The following is a 22,161-nucleotide window of genomic DNA, read 5'->3' on the forward strand; positions in this document are numbered from 1 at the left end:
GTAGCAGGAAAAAAACAACAACCCACCAACAACCTCTATTTAATCACGTAGTGCTGTGAGCGTCAAGCCAAGAGCTGGGTCACAACTGCTGTTTAGAGCCTCCTCTGAGCGGTGGGTGATGGAGATCTATGATTCACAGGCTGGCTTGTGTAGATTAAACACTAGAAGGGTGTGTAGGCAGCAGCAAGCACTCATTCTGTAGCGTTTGCACATTCCTGTCCTGTGTGTGTGCCGGATGACACGCTTAACCACCAGACCAAATCTCTGGTGGAAGGGCAGGTAACCTAGATAGATAGGTCACCCACAACCTTGGAAGGCACCATCTTTGTTTTAGAAGGGAGGATTCAGCCTGACCCAGATAGTTCACATGTGGGGCACACAGTCCACGTTAAGTGTTCCTTAGGTGTGGGACTATAATTCACACATTACCTGGTAATGTACCTTAGCAGCTGGAAGTCAATGAAGGTCAAAAGGGACAGGACGCTTGTCTCGGATGGACAGAAGCAAAGAGGCCAGTGCAGGATACGCCAGTCCAATCCTTACGGCTTAGCAAGCTGCATTGTGTGTGAATGCAGCAGCTTGGCACCAGGTTGGGTGGGGAAGGAGACAGCATTGGGTGGAAGCAGAGCTGAGCTGAGCAGAAGACAGGACTGTACAGTATGCCAGTCCTCAACCTATAGTTGAGCCCAAAATTTCTGTTGTTAAGCAAGACAGTTCTTAAGTGGGTTTTGCCCCATTTTACGACCTTTCCTGCCACAGCCGTTAAGAGAATCATTGCAGTTAAGTTAGACATACGGTTGTTAAGTGAATCTGGCTTCCGTATTGACTTTGCTGATCAGAAAGTTGTAAAAGGGACCCCGGGACGGGGCAACCGTCATAAACACATGCCAGTTGCCAAGCATCCAAATTTTGATGACCTGTTACAATGGTTGTAAGTGTATAACACAGAAATTTAATTCAAGAAGATAATCAGTTTAATTTCTTGAATTCCTCAAACCTTACAAAATTGACTACATATTTCCATCGCACATGTACCATAGCATTATGTGTCCCTTCCATATAATTTTATTACTGCCACCCATGTGCTCTATGCCCTACACTAAATAAATAAATACTCAAGTGTTGTTAACTAGCCAGCTGGCAGATTCAACATTTTCAAGCAGGTCATCCTTTTTAGGCCACCTGAAGTTTCACAATATATTTGCAAAACTTTTTGTAGCCTTCATTTGACCCAAGAAAGGAACTGCCTCCATGGTTTCGAGGGCGGGAACACGTCCAACTCAGGAAAGCATGTGTAATATTTGTGTAATGAAGTCAGATCCTACATCCCAGTTTTACTCACAGTACACGATCAAAGTAACTCAGATCTATTTCTTAATTTAAGGGATGAGCTAAATACATTTGCAGGAAATTTGACTTTTTTTTTTCCCCCAGCAGAATGGGCAAAACCAGCAAGAGATAGAAGGATTTGGGAAATTACAACATATTCCTTAGTATATATTTAAGTAGGGAACATACTGTATCACCTCAGTCCTTTAGTTCCTTGAAGGACTGTTTACAGTATTGTGTGAGATTAGTTTTTAGATTTCCCAAAACCAACTTCCTAAAGAAATAATTCAATGGGTTGTTCCTTCTTTCAATGACGGCTTGGTTTTGCATTCCTGTAGTAAGTACACACCAGTTTGGGTTACCACACAGAAAACGTTCACACCGAACAGGGGATACTTGCTGAGCATCTGAAGCAGAAAAGCAAACAATCCAGATTCGGTTGTACAATCCAAACAAATGAAACATAAAAAAAGAGTAGTATTTCAGCCGTACAATTTTACCGAAACAAAAGCCGGAAAAAAAACACTCCAGCCTCACTTTAATTTGCTTGCTGGGCTGGCAAATTGAGACACAAAATCAGCCTTCCACACAAAAACAGGACTTAAGATGGTTGAGATATATATGCTGTCCTTCAGCCTTAATCCGAACCACAGATTAAGAGACTGAACAATTGTGCCTATTTCTACTGTTTTAATCTCCAGCCTAGCTCCACAAGGAAAGCTATATAGAATTTTGGATGAGATACCAAAAGCAATGCTTCAAAATATATTGGGGAACAAACATAGATCTAGTCATTAACTCGTTAAAGGAGCTGTCTCTTTATCTGCAATAGCAACAGCATATACCGCTTCACAGTGCTTGACACACCTCTCTAAGCGGTTTGCACAGTCGGCATCTTGCTCCCCAACAATCTGGCTCCTCATTTTACCGACCTCGGAAGGATGGAAGGCTGAGTCAACCCTGAGCCCCGACAGGATCGAACTCTAGGCTGTGGGCAGAGTTTGACTGCAATACTGCATTCTAATCACTGTGCCACCAGGGTAATCCCAATGCCTTGCCCTTCACAGCTGCTACCTAACCCCAGGAAAAGACGCAGCTGCTTTAAAGAGTTTTACGCTATGTTTGGGTTTGGGCAGAGTCCGCACCACGATCTTAGAACTCAATCCAAAGCCCTGAGCAAGCTTACACGCCAGCGTTCAGCCCCACATACTTAGAAAAAGTGGTTTCTCCTGCCTTCATCTGCCCTGTCAATGCATCCCAGGCACATGACATCTGCTCAAATGCGGTGGGCACCCACTGTTTGTGGGATACCTTTCTAGGCTGCCACGGGAACTCAAAACCTTAGCACGCTGCCTCAAGCTGTGTCTCATTTGCAGGAAACAATTCCTGGCTTGCTGCGACATGCAAAAGAGCTTTCTTTCACAGCTGAGTATTCCAGCCAGCTGAAGGGACCAAGTGCCCAGCTGTTCCTGCTCACTCTTCAAAGATTCATGAACATGAGCCTGGCACAGAAATCATGAGAAGCGGCTTTTAATTCAGTGACGCAAGGAAAATCCTTTGGCTTCCCTTCCCCCCCCCACCTCCTTACCAGTCCTCTTTCAACATTTTCTCCAGCTGGAAAGAGAACTCCAGATAAAGTTTTAGCATAAGAACAAAGCTGGGAGACAGATTTCAGCAGAGCGTTTCATTTTTGAGGAATTTAAAATCACCCCCACTTAAATTCTACCCTTGGTATTCTTTCAATCCATCGCTTAACAAAATAGGCAATCCTCGACTTACGACAGTTCATTTAATGACCGTTCAAAGTTACAATGGCACGGGGGGGGGGGAGTGACTTATGACCCGTTTTTCACACTTAACAACCTTTGCAGCATCTCCATGGTCAGATGCTTGGCAACTGACTCATATTTATGACGGTCACAGTGTCCAGAGGGTCACATGAACCGCTTTTGCAACCTTCTGACAAGCAAAGTCAACGCGGAAGGCAGATTCACCTAACCGTCATCGTGTTGCTAACTTAACAAGTGGAATGATTCACTTAACAACTATGGCAAGGAAAGTCGTAAAATGGGACAAGCTCACTTAACAGACATTTCACTTACCAACATAAATTTTGAGCTCAATTGTGGCCGTAACACGAGGGCACGTTGTAAATGTCAAACCATCCTGGTAAAGAGCAGAAATGGGCAACCGAAAGAATCAAAGAGGGCTCCCAAATTCTTTCCCTACCAGACAAGGCTATAATATTATCCAGTTTAGCTCAAAAATAAAAACAAGAGGAATAGATAATGTTATGGGAGACAATTCTATTGAGGACTGTTAGTCCTAAAGACTCAAGGTGACCTCCAGATTTGGAGCAACATGCTTACAGATGAGCATCCCAGAGGCAACTGGTTGTGTGGAAAAACACAACGTTGAGATGGGCCTTAGACTGGCCCAACAGGATGGCTCTTTTGTGGAGAATCATAGACCACAAATAACCAGTGTGTGTTTACACTGGTGCTTACAGATATTACAAACAGGGCTGTAGCAAGGGTGCAGGCACCAAAGAAGTGCATTGTCCGATAATCTGGACACAACAAGGAGGCTTTTCTGGAAGATCAGTGATGGATATGGAGTTGGGTCAGCAACTTGGCAGCAGCAACGGAAGAGTATGGTATTTAAAAGGATCCCCTCCAGGTATGAAATGGGTTAAGTTACACCACGGGATCTTTTGTGTGTATATAGTAGCATTTGCCTGAAACACTGAGGTATTTTCTCCATTACCTCCAAAAATGCTCATTCTTCAGATTAGTAGCTTTATTATAGGATATTTAACAGGCTGCACCCAAAGCTGGACTGGAAATTGATTAATTTCCATCCACTGCTTCTTGGGAAGCAAGTGAAAATGTTTCCAGATTGGAAGAATCTAATGCTCAGCGAAGTTGAGTTTGGGCCATCCTTCCACCCTTAATCAACCCTTTGATCAGCAAAGGTTGACTCATAGGTTCCCCTCCACATCTTAAAGCTACACCGTGCTTTGAAGCTGGATCTCGTTCTAGCCACCATATCACATGAGAGCACCCAGAAAAATCATATCAATGACACAATCCATTTTTTTCCATTAGTATCGCATCTTTCCTTCTTCTTTTCTAATCAGGAACAACAACAACAACAACAAAAAAGAAAATGTAATGTCAGACTGAGTTGTTTGTTCTTAACTTCCCAACACTTATGCCCCCGACTGGCTTGGTGGTCTTGATAAACACTACACTTGTAACTTATTTTGTGAAACTTTTTTTAAACCCCTAAAAATCACCGCAAACACTTTTAAGGTGCTGTTTTTGTGGTTTCTACCTTTTATCTGTTATGGCAAACTGTAATCAGGCCCCGGGCAAAAGACTAATTACGAATGCTGAGATTTCCAACCTTAGAACTTCTTTAATCAAGTCAAGCTACCTGTAGTTTTGGAAGTAGGTTTTAAGAAAATAAACTCTATTTATCTTTTCTGTTACAATGATATCCTGCCTTTTCTTCCAGCCGTTGAAGTCGGCTTACATGGAGAGTTCCCTTTATTTCAATCTTAGACAACAACCCGGTAAGGTAGGTAGGGGTGTGTGAATGAGCTAAAACTCTTCCTGTGTTGCAAACACAAACAATTTGTAGAAAACATCATTATTTGTTCCAGGTTAATTTTTCCCCCCCAAGGGATTAATTGTAAGACTTTAGACCAGGGGTCTTCAAACTTGGCCCTTTTATGACTTGTGGACTTCAACTCCCAGAATTCCTCAGCCAGCCATGGCTGGCTGAGGAATTCTGGGAGTTGAAGTCCACAAGTCATAAAAGGGCAAAGTTTGAAGACCCCTGCTTTAGACTGTTTTGGGGGGGGGAAACAGGGTGGCTTAATATACAGAAAACTGATAATTCTTTTAGCTTCTCCTAAGAAAGTAAAACTCAGTGGCCTGCTTTTAAAGCTTAGAATTATTACCGGTATTTTTTTTCTTCTCCACAATCTGACAGTAAGGCTAGATTTATAGATGTTCTATCTCGTCTTGTGAAATCATCTCCATTTCTGTGGAACCCCTTGTTCTAACACTAAAGGTGAACTTAAAAAAAAAGAAAACATGCCAAAACCTCATACTCCCTCTTTCTGTTGTAATAAAAACCATCTCCAGCTTCGTCTTCTCAGCTGCAAAAGAGAAACTAAGAAATGATGAAATAGTTTCCCTTTCAACTTCCTTGGGGGAGGTTAATAGATAACTCTGGGACTATACTATTATGTCCTGACCTGTTATTATGCAGGCAGGGTCAACAAGAACTTACCAAAGAAAAATTGCCTTTGTGTCCTCCTATTTTATTTTACAGCATATGTAGGCAATGGAGATCTGCACTCTTTCCAAACTGGGATCGTTTGAGTTTTGTTTTTTTTAAAAGGGAATGTCACAGCAAGAGGCTGATCTTGGACCTAGTTAGCGATAGCAATAGCATTTAGACTTACATACCACTTCGCAGTGCTTTTACAGCCCTTTCTATGCGGTTTACAGAGTCAGCATATTGCCCCCAACAAGCTGGGTCCTCATTTTACCAACTTCGGAAGGATAGAAGGCTGAGTCAACTTTGAGCAGGTCAGGATCGAACTGCTGGCAGTGGGCAGAGTTAGCCTGCAGTACTGCATTCTGACCACTGCGCCACCGTGGCTCTTAATAATTATTTGGATGGGGCACCAACAGGGAATCCCAAAGCTCTAGGAAAAAGTCAGCAAACATCCTGGGAGATGGCCATTTACACTGCGTTGCTCTCCCAACTCAGCTGAGCTCTTGATCAATGCAAATCACTTCTGTTCCCAAGAAAACAGTAGCTCTGGCTACACCTATGAGGTTACCAGGCACTCAGCTCACCTGAAGGTAAAGACTATTTTTTAATGGGAGGCAAGTTGCATAGAACCTTATGCCAATTCCCTTGAGCGGCATTATGGAAAAGATGTAACAAAGAGAGTTGTTGATTGGGCTTCTATATCAGCCAATAAGAAGAATTCATCATTTTATGAACGGAAAGAAAGGGAGGGGAGGGCTGGGAGGGGAAAGGAAGAAAAAAATCAGTGCAAAAATTAATACATGAGCTATCGTGTGTCATTCCTTATTGCTGTGGTAATCAAACACATTTAATCAACATTTTACAATGTTTCTATATTAGGAATAAATATAAAAAAACAGGACAACACCTTCAGAATTCCAGAAAAAGTGCCACCAATAAAATGCTATTATCTGAAATTTCCAAACTGTTTCTTGAATGACACAAAACCATGGGGAAACAATAAATGAGAATCATTTTCCATTATATTATCACATGATAACAACAGTCTTTTCAATTAGTGATGGTCAATTGGTCCATAAAACATGTTATATGTAGCTTTGCTCAAACCCATTACAGTGTTTATTGTTGGGGGTTTCATGGGCCAAAGAGAAGGACAAGCAAATGGGGTATTTGAGAAGCAAAATTCAAACAGCCCGTTTGATTTGGATTTGAGAAAAAAAAAATTCTCAAATTTCCTATTGTCAAAAATCTTGGTTTTGCTTTTCACTTCAAGAATGGATGGAGCAAGATGAAGTTTTGCTGGATCAGAAAAAGAGTGTTTCGTTTAGGGTTTCCCCCCCCCTCCATCAACAGCAAAGATGCTTATTAATAAAGCAAGAAAAATATTAAAAAGAAAAGCCTGAAGATCAAAATCAAGCAATAAATAGCTTTATGTGATTATATGATCATGTTTCTATGTTACAGGAACTGAAGCGGATTCCTTTAAAAAAACCGTCACTCATTTACAGTAATCGGTTTTACTTCGTCATATCTTCTGGTTGTTATAATTCATTTAAATGCCAACAAAATATTATAATGTGAATTCGTAACCACAAACCACACTGCCAGCTAAATATAAAGCAGGGAGGAAAAAAAGAAAGAGAAAATATCAGCATAGGCATCAAATGTTTTGGTTAAGGTTTGCCTCGTTTCAGTTTTGTGTTTTGCATTTATTCATCTGGACATGTCGATCTAGTGAGTGAGCCCGCAAAGGAGGATTTTGCAAATTTCTATACAAAAAAAAAATCCTTTTGCATTGAAAAAGAGGAACTTCTAAAGTCTGATTCGGCTTTTTTATCAACTTAGAAGCACAGTGCAAACTTGTAAGTTCTTTATCTCTACAATAATGAGGACTAGAAAATTGTCCCATTTGTTGCTACTTTAAATCACAGAAAAGTTTTTTTTTTAAAAAAAACATAGAATAGGGAAAAAAATACCTTAGGTACAGAAAAAAAAAATCTCTCCAAAGGTAAATTATTCACAATTGGTCTTGCATAAATTCGACCACTGTGAAAAGATTGGAGAGCAATATAATAGCAACAAACCTGAAAGGTTTTTATTTAATCCTGGCATAGTTTAGTTTTTATTAGACTGACATGTTCAGGTGTTCTTGCTCGTGTTCAGAAACAAACAAATATTTAAACTCCTCTGGCGTTTGTTTTACAAAACTACCAAGCCCAAGAGGCAAAATAGATTATGTCCCCAAGCAAACACTTATCTGAAGATGAAAGTTTGTAAATATTAAAATTGTTCTTTGGGGAAACTGAGCAGTAAAACCCATATGCGTACAGCATCAAGGATAAAAATGAAGTTGCTCTGAAGTATAAAATCCTACACAATGGAAAACTTTGTGCATACTGGAAAAAAATGCATCTGATTTAAAGCAGCGTTTCCCAACCTTAGGAACTTGAAGATGCGTGGACTTCAACTCCCAGAATTCCCCAGCCAGCATAGCTGGCTGGGGAATTCTGGGAGTTGAAGTCCACGCATCTTCAAGTTCCTAAGGTTGGGAAACGCTGATTTAAAGGACAATGAGAAAAAAAGGCAGCACGACAACAGGGCAGATTTGAGAAAAATATACTATGATCATTGATGTGCTATCCAATAACTGTACGTAGTACTGTATCTGTCAAAATCCTCAATGAACTAAAACCTGCAGCAGAACCAGCTTGGATTTTAGCCAAAAATTAGCTGCACCAAACAATTCCCTGTATCAGATATTTGCTCCCCCCCCCTTTCCCCCCGCCTCCCGATGTTCAACTTTGTGCTGTGTGAAACTGGTTGCTTATTCATGAATCTTGGTTTAATGCGGGGGGGGGGGGTGAATCCAGGCACATTTCTCTGAGACCCCTGCCAAAATGTCGCCTTTCTTTTGCCGAGTTTGTTTTTAACTGAAAATCTTTAATTTAAAAAAAAAACGCCAAAAAGATAAACAGTCCCATAGTTATCCGTGAAACAGACGTTTAGGCAACGGTTAGGTAAGGGCGAGATTCAGTGTTTCAAGCTTGGCTTCTTTAAGATGAATGGACTTTTAACTCCTAGTATAACAGAGTTCATATAATGATGGTCATGGAACTTTACCATTCCAAAGTAAGTCCTGAGTCCTTCTTCTAAGCCAGAAGGGATTCCTACAAGGCCAGGGGTGTCAAACTGCTGGCCCACGGGCCGGGGATCCGTCATGCCGAAACCGTGCCCACCACATTGCCGGCAATGGAAAACAAGTCGCGATACGATGCGACACGTCACGTGATGTTGCGAGTTTGACACCCCTGTACAAGGCAGAATTTCTCAGCCTTGGTGATTTGACAATAGTCGTAGTAATGCCCCCTAGGTTTGTCCGTAGGTCAGGTACAAAAGATCAGATCCATATGTGAAGGTCCAATTAAACTGATTTATTCCTCACATGCCTACATACAGGAATTGAATTTTAAACCATCCAGAGAGATTGACTGAGATTGGCGGCCATAGAAATTGAACCAATACATAAATAGACAAAATCATCCCAACTAACAGCACCTGCCTTGAGTTAGATAAGGGTGAATGGGATTCAAAGGAGGCTGGACTTAGTTCGCTTGTGGCTATGTGGAGATTTTAGGCTGACCCCAGGTGAGATAGGTTGGGCATGCTTCTACTCCCATTTTATAGTTTTTAAAAAATGATTTTATGTTGTTTAATCCTTATTAGGAGCAACCCAGAGTTGGCTGAAAGATGAGTGGCTATGTAAATGAAAAGAAAGAAAGAAAGAAAGAGAGAGAGAGAGAGAGAGAGAGAGAGAGAGAGAGAGAGAGAGAGAGAGAAAGAAAGAAAGAAAGAAAGAAAGAAAGAAAGAAAGAAAGAAAGAAAGAAAGAGAAAGAAAGGATGGAAGGAAGGGAGAAAAAGAAGGAAGGAAAGAAGGAAGGAAGGAAGGAAGGAAGGAAGGAAGGAAGGAAGGAAGGAAGGGAGGGAGGGAGGGAGGGAGGGAGGGGAGGGAAGAAAGGAAAGGAAAGGAAAGGAAAGGAAAGGAAAGGAAAGGAAAGGAAAGGAAAGGAAAGGAAAGGAAAGGAAAGGAAAGGAAAGGAAAGGAAAGGAAAGGAAGGGAGGAAGAAAGAAAGAAAGAAAGAAAGAAAGAAAGAAAGAAAGAAAGAAAGAAAGAAAGAAAGAAAGAAAGAAAAAGAAATTGATTTGTGGACTTTAACTCCCAGAATTCTTTAGCCAGCACAGCTTTGGGATTCTGGGAGTGGAAGTCCACACCTTCTAAAGTTGCCAAGGTTGAGGGACACTTGTCTAAAGGTTGCTTTCTGGATCTGTCACTAGGCAACTCTTGAAGATCCCAGTTATCAGCTCTCTACCTGCCTCTGAAAGGTGGGAAAGAAAAAAAACCTCCCCTGAACGAAAACTACCAAACCTTTCCAAAAGGAGAAAATACAGCCAAAGCCTTACTATGTATACATATAAAACAGAGAACAAAGGCACTTTGGCCTCTGATGTATCAAGCATAAACACAATTGATACACTTGAGTTAACTTTCTTCTTTCACTTCCCCAGGATCGATCTCTCCTGGAAAGCAGCTGGCTGGGGGAATTCTGGGACTTGGAAGTCCACAAGTCTTAATCATAATCATAATAGTAAAGTTGGAAGGGACATTAGGGAGGGGGAAAGGAAAAATAAGATTGTAACTCTTAAAATATAGCAACAACTGTGGTGAGCAAAAACCAGATTTATTTTCATCTGGTGTAGCTTTTCAGAATAACAGAATAACAGAGTTGGAAGGGACCTTGGAGGTCATCTAGTCCAACCCCCTGCTCAGGCAGGAAACCCTATACCATTTCGGACAAATGGTTGTCCAATCTATTCTTTAAAGCTTCCAGTGTTGGAGCATTCACCACTTCTGGAGGTAGGTGGTTCTACTGATTAATTGTTTTAACTGTCAGGAAGTTTCTCCTTAGTTCTAGGGTTGCGTCTCTCTTTGGTTAGTGTCCATCTGCTGCTTCTTGCCTTGCCTTCAGGCAGTTTGGAGAACAGCTTGACTCTCTTCTTTGGGGCAGCCCCTGAGATATTGGAACACTGCTATTATGTCACCCCTTGTCCTTCTCTTCATTAGACTAGACCAGGGGTAGGCAACCTCGGCTCTTTTATGACTCATGGACTTCAACTCCCAGAATTCCTGAGTCAGCTATGCTGACTCAGGAATTCTGGGAGTTGAAGTCCATGAGTCATAAAAGAGCCGAGGTTGCCTACCCCTGGACTAGACCTACCCAATTCCAGCAGCCATCCTTAAAGTTGCCAAGGTTGGACACCCCCTGCTTTAAAGGAAAAATGGGGCACATGCTTGTTTTGGGCCTCTCTGGCTTATTTTAAAATCCAGATCAGAAAAAAAAAACAACTCCTGAGTATGTGAAGATTTTACTTGCAAGTCCTAAGATCGGGCAATAGCCAGGGTTTGGGTTTTTTTTTTATCCATGGCTATAAAAACTAGGGCTGTAGTAAGCAAATCAATGATTTAGTATCAAGCGGAATGAATCAGAACCACACATCAAGTTCCAGTTAAAACAATTTATTGCTCATACTTATGCAGGGGAATTTAATCAACTAACCGTCAATACTAAATTGGTGCTAGATAAGGATCAACGGAACTCGAGAGGGGTTGGAGTCAAGACTCTTTGTGGGAACGTAACAACTCTAGGCCAATTCCTCTCTTGACTCCGCCCCCAGGCTCTGCTTGATCTTCATCTACAGTTAAGGATTTTAAGTCTATTATTATGTAATATTTATTAAATGTGTAACTGGTTAAACCCTTTTATCTAATGCCAACATTAGATTATGTTTTTAACTTGTTTTTGGACTTTTTGGCTGCAAACTGAATTGTTTTTGTGCTGCAGAAAAAGCAGACGTTTTCACATGGTGGCAGAAACTTGACTGTCTTTGCACCAGCCAAAGGCTGCACTCTAAAGGAGAGCGCGCTACGGTGGATATTCAGAACTCCTCTAAAATATTAACTGGGATCTTTCCCAACAATTAGATCTCATTCCCCCAAATCACAAGGCTCTGTGGTAGATATCTCTGTGGTATTTGTTGTTCAAAAAAAGCTCCTAGCGGTCAAAATGTAATATTTAAAGACATTACATTTTGACCGCTAGGAGCTTTTTTTGAACAAATATTTAATTTGTTTTCCAGTGTGGGAAGTCAGCCCCTCCCCCCCCCAGAGAAAGAAATATTAAAAGGGCAGAAAAATATATTTCCTCAAAGGATCTTAAAGAGGCCGAAAAGCACGCCCAGTTTTTCTTAATAGCCCCAAGTCTCCCTCCCCTAAGCAGAAACCCCAGCTCTGTAGAAATGCAGATGTGATCATCCATTCAGGAAGGTTGAAGCTAGCCGATTAAGAAGACAAAGACACCTAAAATCTACATACCCCACCCAAACTCTAAGACAGGACATAATAGGATTAACCCACAGATGCCAAAGGGACACAGGTCAAAACACATGACACAGAAAATACAAAGCCTCAAACAGGAACAGGAAACAACTCCAAACAAAAGGCTCCAGAAGGTATAAAAACCCGCTCCCTACATGTGCTCTCTCTCTCTCTCTCTCTCTTTTCTTCCAGAGCCATCTTCCTGTCTGGCTCTCCTCTTCAATAAACTGTAACCTTCTTCCTAAAGCAGTCACCATGTTGTTTATTCCCGGCTTGGACTAAACCATGATGAAGACTTTTCCTTCAACACCAGTTAGTTATAATAAGTCTATTTTCCCCACCTCCCTTAATCTTCTTAAGACAGTCCAGTTTATCCCTCATCAGTTCTGTGAACTCTGAGTCTTTTTAGAACTTCTGGAAAATGCTTCTGTCTCACATTCTTCTTCTAAGCAATAGCAATAACACTCAGACTTATACACCGCTTCACACTGCTTCACAGCCCTCTCTAAGTGGTTTACAGAGTCGGCATTTTGCCCCCAACAATCCGGGCCCTCGCTTGACCGACCTCAGAAAGATGGAAGGCTGAGAACATTGAGTCGGTCAGGATTGAACTGTTGGCAGTCGGCAGAATTAGCCAGCAATAGCAAAGCCACTGAGCATTCAGAAAAAACAGGGCTTCCTACTCTCAGCCATCTTCAGGGCTGCTACACAGATCAAACCCAAAGGGAAAGGACACACAAGGGGAGAAAAAGGGTCTTCTACACCTCTTTTCCCAAGCAAAGTATGGGACATTTTAATCCGTTGATCCTTGTCTGTGAAACTACCACAGGTAGTCCTGGCTTAGTTACAAGAACTATTTACGACTGTTTTTCAAAGTTATGACACTTGGCAACCAGCTTGCATTTATGGACGTTTGCAGGATTTGCACCCTGCTTTCCAGGGTTCGGCTTTGAAACGGAGATGAGCACCGGCCCCTAGAGTCGGAAACGACTAGCACGCATGTGCGGGGGAACCTTTACCTTTACCTTACCTTCCAGGGTTCACTTCCAGTTTCCAGCAAAAAACAACAACAAAAAACGTGGTTCGCTTAACAACAGGTATGTTCCTTAACGTCCACAGTGTTTGCTTAATCGATCACAGCAAAAAAGTTATGCAATCAGGGACGGCCCTGGGGGTGACCTCTTAATGACTGCCGTGACCTACGGCTGTAAATCAGGGCTCCATTGTCCAAGGAGGTATAGGGTTTCCTGCCTGAGCAGGGGGTTGGACTAGATGACCTCCAAGGTCCCTTCCAACTTTATTATTATTATTATTATTATTATCATCATCATCATCATCATCATCATCATCATCATCATTATCATCATCATCGACAGACAAGGAGAGATGGAATAATGATGATCCAGGAAGTGATTGGCCCTTTGGATTAATGCTCAGCACATCTGTACACTGTGTAACTGATCCCTGCTACGCCCGTGCAATTCCACAGGGAAACAGCCTGTGATTGCCTTGCAAAGAGAAGAGGATTGCAGCAAAATTCCCAGGGTGGTGGTGGAATGGAGTGGTGCTTCATTTTGGTGGGGGGGATGAGACCCCAGGTGTCAATGAAGAGCAACAAAGATGATTGGGGGACTGGAGGCTAAAACATATAGGGAACGGTTGCTGGAATTGGGGATGTCTAGTTTAATGAAGAGAAGAACGAGGGGCGACATGATAGCAGTGTTCCAGTATCTCAGGGGCTGCCCCAAAGAAGAGGGAGTCAAGCTATTCTCCAAAGCGCCTGAAGGCAGGACAAGAAGCAACGGATGGAAACCAATCAAGGAGAGAAGCAACCTGGAATTAAGGAGAAATTTCCTGACAGTTAGAACAATTAATCAGTGGAACAATTTGCCTCCAGAAGCTGTGAATGCTCCAACACTGGAGGTTTTTATGAAGAGACTGGACAGCCGTTTGTCCAAAATGGTATAGGGTTTCCTGTCTGAGCAGGGGGTTGGACTAGATGACCTCCAAGGTCCCTTCCAACTTTATTATTATTATTATTATTAAGGTCTTGTGTTTTAGCATACGGGTAACCCTCGACTTGCAACCGTTCATTTTGTGGCTGTTCAAAGTTACAACGGCAACGAAAAAGGTGACTTACAACCGCTTTTCCCCAGCTATGACCTTGGCAGCATCCCCATGATGATGTGATCAAAATTTGGACGCTTGGCAACTGGTTCACATTTATGACCGTTGCTGTGTCCCGGGGGTCACACGATCCCCTTTGGCGACCATCTGACAAGCCAAGTCCATTCACTTAACAACCGACTTACTAACTTATCAACTGTGGTGATTCACTTAACAACGGTAGCAAGAAAGGTTGTAAAACGGGGCAAAACTCACTCAACAGATGTCTCACTTAAGCAGAGAAATTTTGGGGTCAGTTGCGGTTGTAAAGTCGAGGACTGCCTCAACAAGTCTTTCGCCAGGATTCTGCCATTTCCATTAAACCTGCAGGGAAAGGGGGGGCAGGAGATGGAGACGGGTGGGGGAGCATCTGAGAAGAAGGGGGACTGAACGGGGCAGAAAGCTTAAAAATGAAATTTAAGAGACATTTTGGCCATTGGAGAGCAGAGTGGTGCCCTACAGCTATTAAATAAAGGTTGTCAAATAAAACCACTGGAATGAGGGTTTCTTGATGCTTTTGGAGCTTGGTTGTTTCCTGGCGGACGTTTCATTCCCAAACTAGGTAACATCATCAGTGCTGGTAGGGGATGGGGTTTTGTAACGGAGGAGGAAGACTAGGACCGTCAGTGTTCTCTCAGCTTGTTTCCTTGCAGATGTTTCATTACCAAACTAGATAACGTCATCCGTGCCAGTAGGGAGTTGAATTTGCTCTCAGTTTACATTCTAGCGGCTTGCTCTGTTTTTACTAGTGGAAAGTAGCCTGGGGTTTCCTAACCCTGATTGTAAAAATGCAAGGCAGGGTTTTGTGTATAGCACCCCAGACCAAAGTCAGATGCTGGTAAATGCTCTGTTTTTTTTAAAAAAAACAAAAACAAAAAAACACTGCTCTACCCAGAAATATTTTCAGTTGGCTGTTCTGACCAGGCTTGATATGAAAACCCAAAGAATTAGGAAATCCTCTCCCACCTTACTCATGTGAACAAAAGGCGAGCTTGTCAGTGAAACCAATCGCAGACAAAAGCCGCACTCTGTAAACGAACAGGAAAGAGAACTCAAAGGGAGATGGAGATAAACAGGAGAAAAAAAAGGAAGGCTGCAATCCCTACTACGCCCTTACTTAGCAGGCACTTCAGTAAGGCTGTTAGGAGAGTTTTGCATAAACTTTGATCTCACCCCAGCCACAAAATGAAGGGCCAGGGGCTGAGCTGACGGTGCCTAAAAGACCTGGCTTTGGCTAATCAGAATGTGTGAACTGGCTGTCACAGGATAGGAGGAACCAGCAGAGTCCTTACACTATTTATATGAACGCTGGTGAGTCATGCAGGATCTAAAGAACACCACCTTCATCGGAAGGCCCAAAGTCCAGGATAGTCATTAATTCTGAAAACAGGTAACTGCTGCTAATGTGTCTACCTGTGCTTCTCAGTGATCAACTTCCGGTAGCCAACTGGAAAATGGCTGCTTTGGAAGACACAACCGGTAGGCTGTGCAAGGAAACGGGGTTATCAACCTTTCTGTTGCTGACTCTGCAGACTAATTGCATATTCTCTTGAGCCTGCCGCTCTCTGGCAAACCTACCTTGGAGGGTTATTGTGAACTTTTGAGAGGTGCTTGCATGGCCAACCCCTTTTGCAAAGAAGGCCAACTTTCATTTTATGCACGAGAAGAAGTTAAAAACCCACGGTTCTGGAACTAAGATGAAATGTAGTCTCACAAAGAACACTAAAGTATATCATGTTATCTGCCACCCAGCCTAAATCCAGCAAGCTATCTTATCTAAGGTGGGAGAGCGCAAATGCCATCTTCCATTTTCTGAAATCTAGAACGAGGGAAAGGGACATTTTAGGAGACTTAACGCAATCATTTCAAATCCCAAGGAGGAGGAGCAAGCAGCAGCAGCAGCTTCTCCCAATTTTCTGCTTTCTAGACAGGGTGGACTACAACTTCCCATGATCTGGGTGGACTACACTCCCCATAATCCTTAGCTTGCTCGCCCTCACTTAGAAAGAGCAAAAGGAAGAAAGATCAACCTTGGCTCCAGTCTTCAAGAGAGCCAAGTTCATAAAGCTACCGTATACTTTTCAGAATCCAACTGAAAACCCCAATATATATACTGCTCAAAAAAATAAAGGGAACACAAGATAAGACATCCTACTATGAAATACAGTACATTGTGTTGTTTAAGTGTTCCCTTTATTTTTTTGAGCAGTATATGTATGTGTGTGTGTACACACACACACACACACACACACACATTGTTTCTTGAACTATTCAACCACTCCAAAGCCTATTTGCCTTCCATTCAAAGTTTGATTTCTTCTTCATTCTTCCTTTAATTATAACTCAGCGTTTTAAGAACCAGCCAACCTGATTAAAAAAAAACAAAGAAACCTCAACCTCCGGAGAAGGAAATGATTAAAATCTAAGTAATCAGGCATCTGAATGTTGAAGAAAGAGGAAGCGAAGTCTTCCATCATGAGATGTCACTGATGAATAATTCAATTACAATAGCCATCTCAGTGAGGGAAAGACAAGCCCTTAACAAACAGGATTTTTTGCTAACCTTCTCCTTTCAACCTCCGATATTCCAAACTGCTCAAGGACAAGAAGATGACAATTGGATTAGGAACAATACAAATGACTACTTTTTTTTTAAGTGGCCTAAAGTCCAAACGTTGCTTCTCTTGGAGGCTTTGTTCAATAGCACCTATTTTGTCCTCCTTCACGCATGCCAGATTTTTCAAAATTTTATTTCGGGGGATGGGGGGAGGTTTCAGCTCCCACCATCCAGGGCTTGAACCCCAACTCTCCCCTAACCCCACCAAGCATAGAGAAGGGACAGGGGTGAAAGGAGGGAGCAGCCTTTTCCACACCCGGGGAGGGGGGAGGGAGGGGGCACAAAGGGCAAGAAGAAGCGAGGGAGAACGGCCCTCTCCGCACAGGAGAAGCAAGCAAAGTCGAAGTTGAGCAAGGTCGTGGGAAAGCTGCCCCCCCCAAACCACGTCGGGCCAACCCAACCCAACCCAAGGCGGGTTCAAACTCCAACCAAGCCAAGTCTTTGGGGCTGCCTTGCAGCTGGGCTGCTTTTGCCTTGACAGCAACCCCCCCCCCCCGATCACCGCCTTCCCGACCCCGAGACCTGCTGGCCCGCTGGGGATTCAGACAACCCAATGTGCCAACCCAGCCAAGGGTGGCAGCCGGGCGTCCCCCCCAACTCAGCCCTGAAGGGGGTCCCCTGCCTGGAGCGGGGGGGGGGGGTGACTCACCGTGGCGGAGGCCAGGCTGTGGTCGGCCAGGGCCAGGTGGTGGGGCTCCCAGCGGCGCAGGAATTTGGAGGTGAGGATCTTGCTGAGGAAAGTCCGCGGGTGCCGCACGACGCACACCTGGATGTCCCCTTCCTGGAGCAGCTTGTACCTCATGCCGCCGCAGTGGACGCCTCGTCGGCACGGCGCGGCCCCCATCTTGGTGCCGTCGGGCGCCTCGCCCAGCAAGGGCTTGCTCTCCTCCAGCGGGCGGGGGTCGCCGCCGCCCCCGCAGCCGCTCGGGCAATCCATGCCGGCCCTCCCCGGGCGCGGCGGGCGGCGAGAGGGGCGCGGAGCCCAGCCGGGGAGGGGACCGGGGAGGGGGGTCTCGCTAGCCCCGGCCGTGCCCGAGCCTGTCGCCGGAGGCGCGCCGAGCACCCATGCGCCGGCGGAGCAGCGCGGCCAGGCGGCGCCCGCGGAGACAAAGGCGGCGGCGGCGGTCCGGAGGGGCTCCGCTTGGCGGCCAGGCAAAGGAAGCCGACGGCCTCCAGCCGAGCCGGGCAGAGGAAGAAGAGGCGCTGCCCGCTGGGCTCGCGCACGTCTGGATGCGGCCGGACGCGTGTCCCGGAGCCAGGGGCGGCGTCGAGACCCGAAGAGGCGCCGGAGGAGAAGCGAGCGGGGCTCGAGCGCCTGGCAGGACCCGCTCCGGAGCGCCTCTGATTGGCTTCCCCGGTCATGTGCGGCCGCTCTGACGTCAATGCGAACCCGGGCAGCTGCTGCTGCTCCTGCCCCGCCGTCCGCCCCGCCGCTCCGGGCGCGCGCCGCGTCCCCGCCACGGGGAGGGGGAGCTGGAGCTGCTGGCTGGGGGTGGGGGGGGGGGTGGGGGACAGTGGGAGGGAGAGGAGTCCTAGCCGGTCTTTGGAGCCGGAGGACTACATAGCCCATGCCACCTATCCCCGTCCTGCAGGCGGTACGACGGGGGTGGCACAAGGCTTTCTTTCTTTCTTTCTTTCTTTCTTTCTTTCTTTCTTTCTTTCTTTCTTTCTTTCTTTCTTTCTTTCTTTTTCTTTCTCTCTCTTTCCTTTCCTTCCTTCCTCCCTCCCTCCCTCCTTCCTTCCTTCCTTCCTTTCTTTCTCTCTCTCTTTCTTTCCTTTCTTTCCTTCCTTCCTCCCTCCCTCCTTCCTTCCTTCCTTCCTTCCTTCCTTCCTTTCTTTCTTCTTTCTTTCTTTCTTTCTTTCTTTCTTTCTTTCTTTCTTTCTTTCTTTCTTTCTTTCTTTTTCTTTCTCTCTCTTTCCTTTCCTTCCTTCCTCCCTCCCTCCCTCCCTCTCTCCTTCCTTCCTTCCTTCCTTCCTTGGCTGCTCCTTCGCCCCCACTCCCAATCCTCTTTTTGCCAGCCAGCGCTGAACATAGAATCCTTGGCCTGGAAGGGACCTTTGAGGTCTTCTAGTCCAACTCCCTGCTCAAGGCAAGACACCTTATAGCCTCCCAGTCCGTCAGATGGTTGCAGGACAGGATTTGTAGTCCAGTGTTAATTAAGCAATTTTGAGAAGAAGCCAGCATCTTTGATTTTTTTTTTTTTAAATAACCTTTAACTGAGGGTCCTTGCTTGCCTTGATCGTGTGAATGCAGAGATGGGTTGGAATAAAACCAGGCTGAGCTAAACTGCGACTTTCTCAATTCCTCCCTTTTTCGATTGACACCACTCAGGGAGCCCTGAGGTATGAAGGAAGTGGCCCAGTGAGGACCCTGTAAGATGCAAGTTGAGGTTATAGTGGTTCCTTTGAGTTTTAGCTTGTTTTTCAAAAAACTTTCCTACGATTATTGCATAGCTGTGATTAATCCTGATGAATCTGCACCCGCAGCTTTTATCAAAAACACACACGAGATGTGATTGATAGAATGGCCTGGCAAAAATAAAAGATGATTTATATTCCATTTGCAAACCAGCATGCTTTATGATACTGAGAATTTATAGCTTAACCTTTAGAAAACAAGCCAAACAAATGCAGCTTCAATTAAGCGAGGGGTAATCTGCCAATTAAATAATATAGTAGCTGTTTATGTAAATGCCGTTTTAAAGTGGATAGAAAGGTAACATAGAGAACCTTGAAATAACTCTCACATGACATTAAACATAATGAATAATAGCGCTCGCATGACATTAAAAAGCTTATTTACTAATAATGTTATGCTTCAGTGCTTTATAAAATAGCATACTCATAGAAAAATCAATACAATACAAAGTAAGTATCATATTAGGTCCAAAGTCTTGTGTAAAAATACTGTAACAACTGTAGAAGCAACAATAAAAACAAATAGAATACCCACATTTGCAGCTAAAACAATATTCTTTCCAGAGAATTATAACTAGAATGTAACATCTCAGACTGTATAGTGTTTGAAAACAGTTTTGAAACTAAAAACTAAAGTTTTGACAGGCTCCAAATACTAAAGCTAACGGAGGTGGTTATACAGCTTTTTCCCTGGCTGATTTCCTACCGATTTGCCATCTCAGTATTTAATAAATCTGGCCCCGGGTAATTGCATGGATATGACACCACGAAGAGATCCCAGACTGCAGGCTAAACTGGGTAGTCTTGGAAGAAGGGAAAATATTTCTATACTGCTGCTGATAAAACTGCATGACATTTCAGTGAAGTCATCAGGAAATGAGCTTGGACGTAAAGAAGACGTCTCTAAAGTTGCGCAATTTGAGCTTAAATCCTTTCATTGTTATTTACTGGTTTAATGTTACAAAAGAGAGCCAGTTTGGTCTAGGGATTAAGGCACAGAACTAAAAATCCAGAGATTACGAGTTCAAGTTCCGTCTTAGCCATGAGACCCATCTGGCTGTCCCTGGGCCAATCAAGAGGAGACACTGATTCTAGTCCCGCCTTAGCCGTGAAAGGCAACTGGATGACTTTAGGCCTGTCACTTTCTTTCAGCTGCTCACCTTGCAGGATTGTTGTTATGGGGAAAATAGGAGGAGGAAGGTGTGTTGGGTATGTTTGTTATTGTAGCTGTTTGTAAAAATAATCAAGGCGGGATGTAAATAAATACATTAAAAATTCATTTAAAATGTTCCATGCCTGCTACTGTGGTATAGCAGTTAAAGCAGTGTTTCCCAACCTTGACAACTCTAAAGATGTGTGGACTTCAACTCCCAGAATTCCCCAGCCAGCATGCTGTCACAACCATGAGGACAAATTAAAAGTAATTTCTTTTAGAGTCACTGTAACTTCAAACGATTGCTAAAAGAATGGTGAAAATCGAACTGCCTATATAATAAACTTTCTTTCTCTTTTATTGTTCGTATTGTAAAGAACCATGCATATCTTCAAGGGCTGGAGGAAAAACAGGTGAATAAATAAACATGGAAAATTAGATGTTGGGAAATTGCTATAGATTGTTCCATAAATCCATAGAAGTACGGGGGGGGGAAAAGTATGTGGGCCAACAGAATAGCGTAATTCCTATGGGCACACGAAATACATTGATGGTTTATTTTGATGATTAATACGGCAATTCTGCACGTGATTAGACAGAAATAAGTAAACAAGAAAAAAAGATATATTCTGCTCTGCTCAGAAGGATTTATTTCTAAGTTGGCATGGTGAGGAAGACACGTAGAAGTAAGAAGTAGGCTATTTCTAGGCATACCTGATTAGGAATAAAGTTCATGAAATTTAATGGGGTGTAAGAATGCAGAAACATTTCTTTTTGACTTAGCACTGAATCATTCAAAGCTCGCAAGATGAAACAGGGATACTGTAGGAATTTACAAACAGACCAAAGACTTAGGCAAAGGTTTGCAGATATCCAACATAAAGACACTGGAGAGGCCAGCAATAAAATGAGTATCATTATGCAAATGAAGTCATTATATCATGTTTTATTTTGCTATTTCTTTGCTATAATTGGCTGGAGTAGTCTTAATACCAGCAAATGGCTAGAAGGGCTTCAGCAAGTCTTAGACTTAAATTAGCTTAGCCTTACATTCTTGTAGCATTTTATAAGTGTTAGTATTGCTTATGGCCTTTTATTAATTATGAATGACCTGTATAGCATTGGGTATGTGACGTAAAGTTTAATGGTAATTTTGTAGGATTCTATTGTATTTGAATACCTATACACTGAAATTGTAGTTTAGTCATTTATTTTATTCTAACATTTATGACTTTTTTCACTTTCAATTCTAATCTTAATGTAATTGCGATGTTATTAGTAGTATGCTGGTCCATGACCAAAATGAAATTGATAAAGTAGATGGACTGCTTATCTCGTAATGCAAATATCTAACGGTATCATTCACTGATAACATCCTGGGGTATATTCTGGACATCATTGGGGATGGCTGTAGACACCTCTGCCTGCATGGTCCTCAAACAGGGATGTTCAATGAGCTTTTCAAAACATAAAAATGTCTGTGTCACAAGCAGAACCGTGGATTCTCCAGGAAGCAACACAAACCGGGAGAAACAAAATTCTCCTTCAACAACCCCCAAACTCTTCTGAAAGAATGAGAGAAGGGAGAATTCAAAAAAAGAGCTATTGCTTGTAAAGAAGCAATCAGATGAGAACATTATTCAATAACCCTAAGCAAATGCAAGGGGACTTTCTTTGGCATCAAATTCCCCGCTGCTCTGCGAAGAGTATTTTGTGCAGCGCATCCATCATTCAGAACTTCCTCAGATATATGG

General features: G+C 43.4%; 1 protein-coding gene across 1 annotated transcript in view; it reads right to left on the reverse strand.

Annotated features, from left to right (window-relative positions):
- The window catches only part of CMIP (c-Maf inducing protein), a 164,820-nt gene extending 145,594 nt beyond the window's left edge, over positions 1 to 19,226 (reverse strand). Inside the window, exon 1 of the mRNA XM_083370369.1 lies at positions 17,486 to 19,226. Within this exon, the coding sequence (XP_083226495.1) occupies positions 17,486 to 18,406 (921 nt within the window). The 5' untranslated portion in view covers positions 18,407 to 19,226. The remainder of the gene's footprint in view (positions 1 to 17,485) is intronic.
- Between the last annotated feature and the right edge of the window lie 2,935 nt (positions 19,227 to 22,161).

This window comes from Vipera ursinii (genome assembly GCF_947247035.1).
Source record: "Vipera ursinii genome assembly, chromosome: 10".
Taxonomy (NCBI): Eukaryota; Metazoa; Chordata; class Lepidosauria; order Squamata; family Viperidae; genus Vipera; species Vipera ursinii.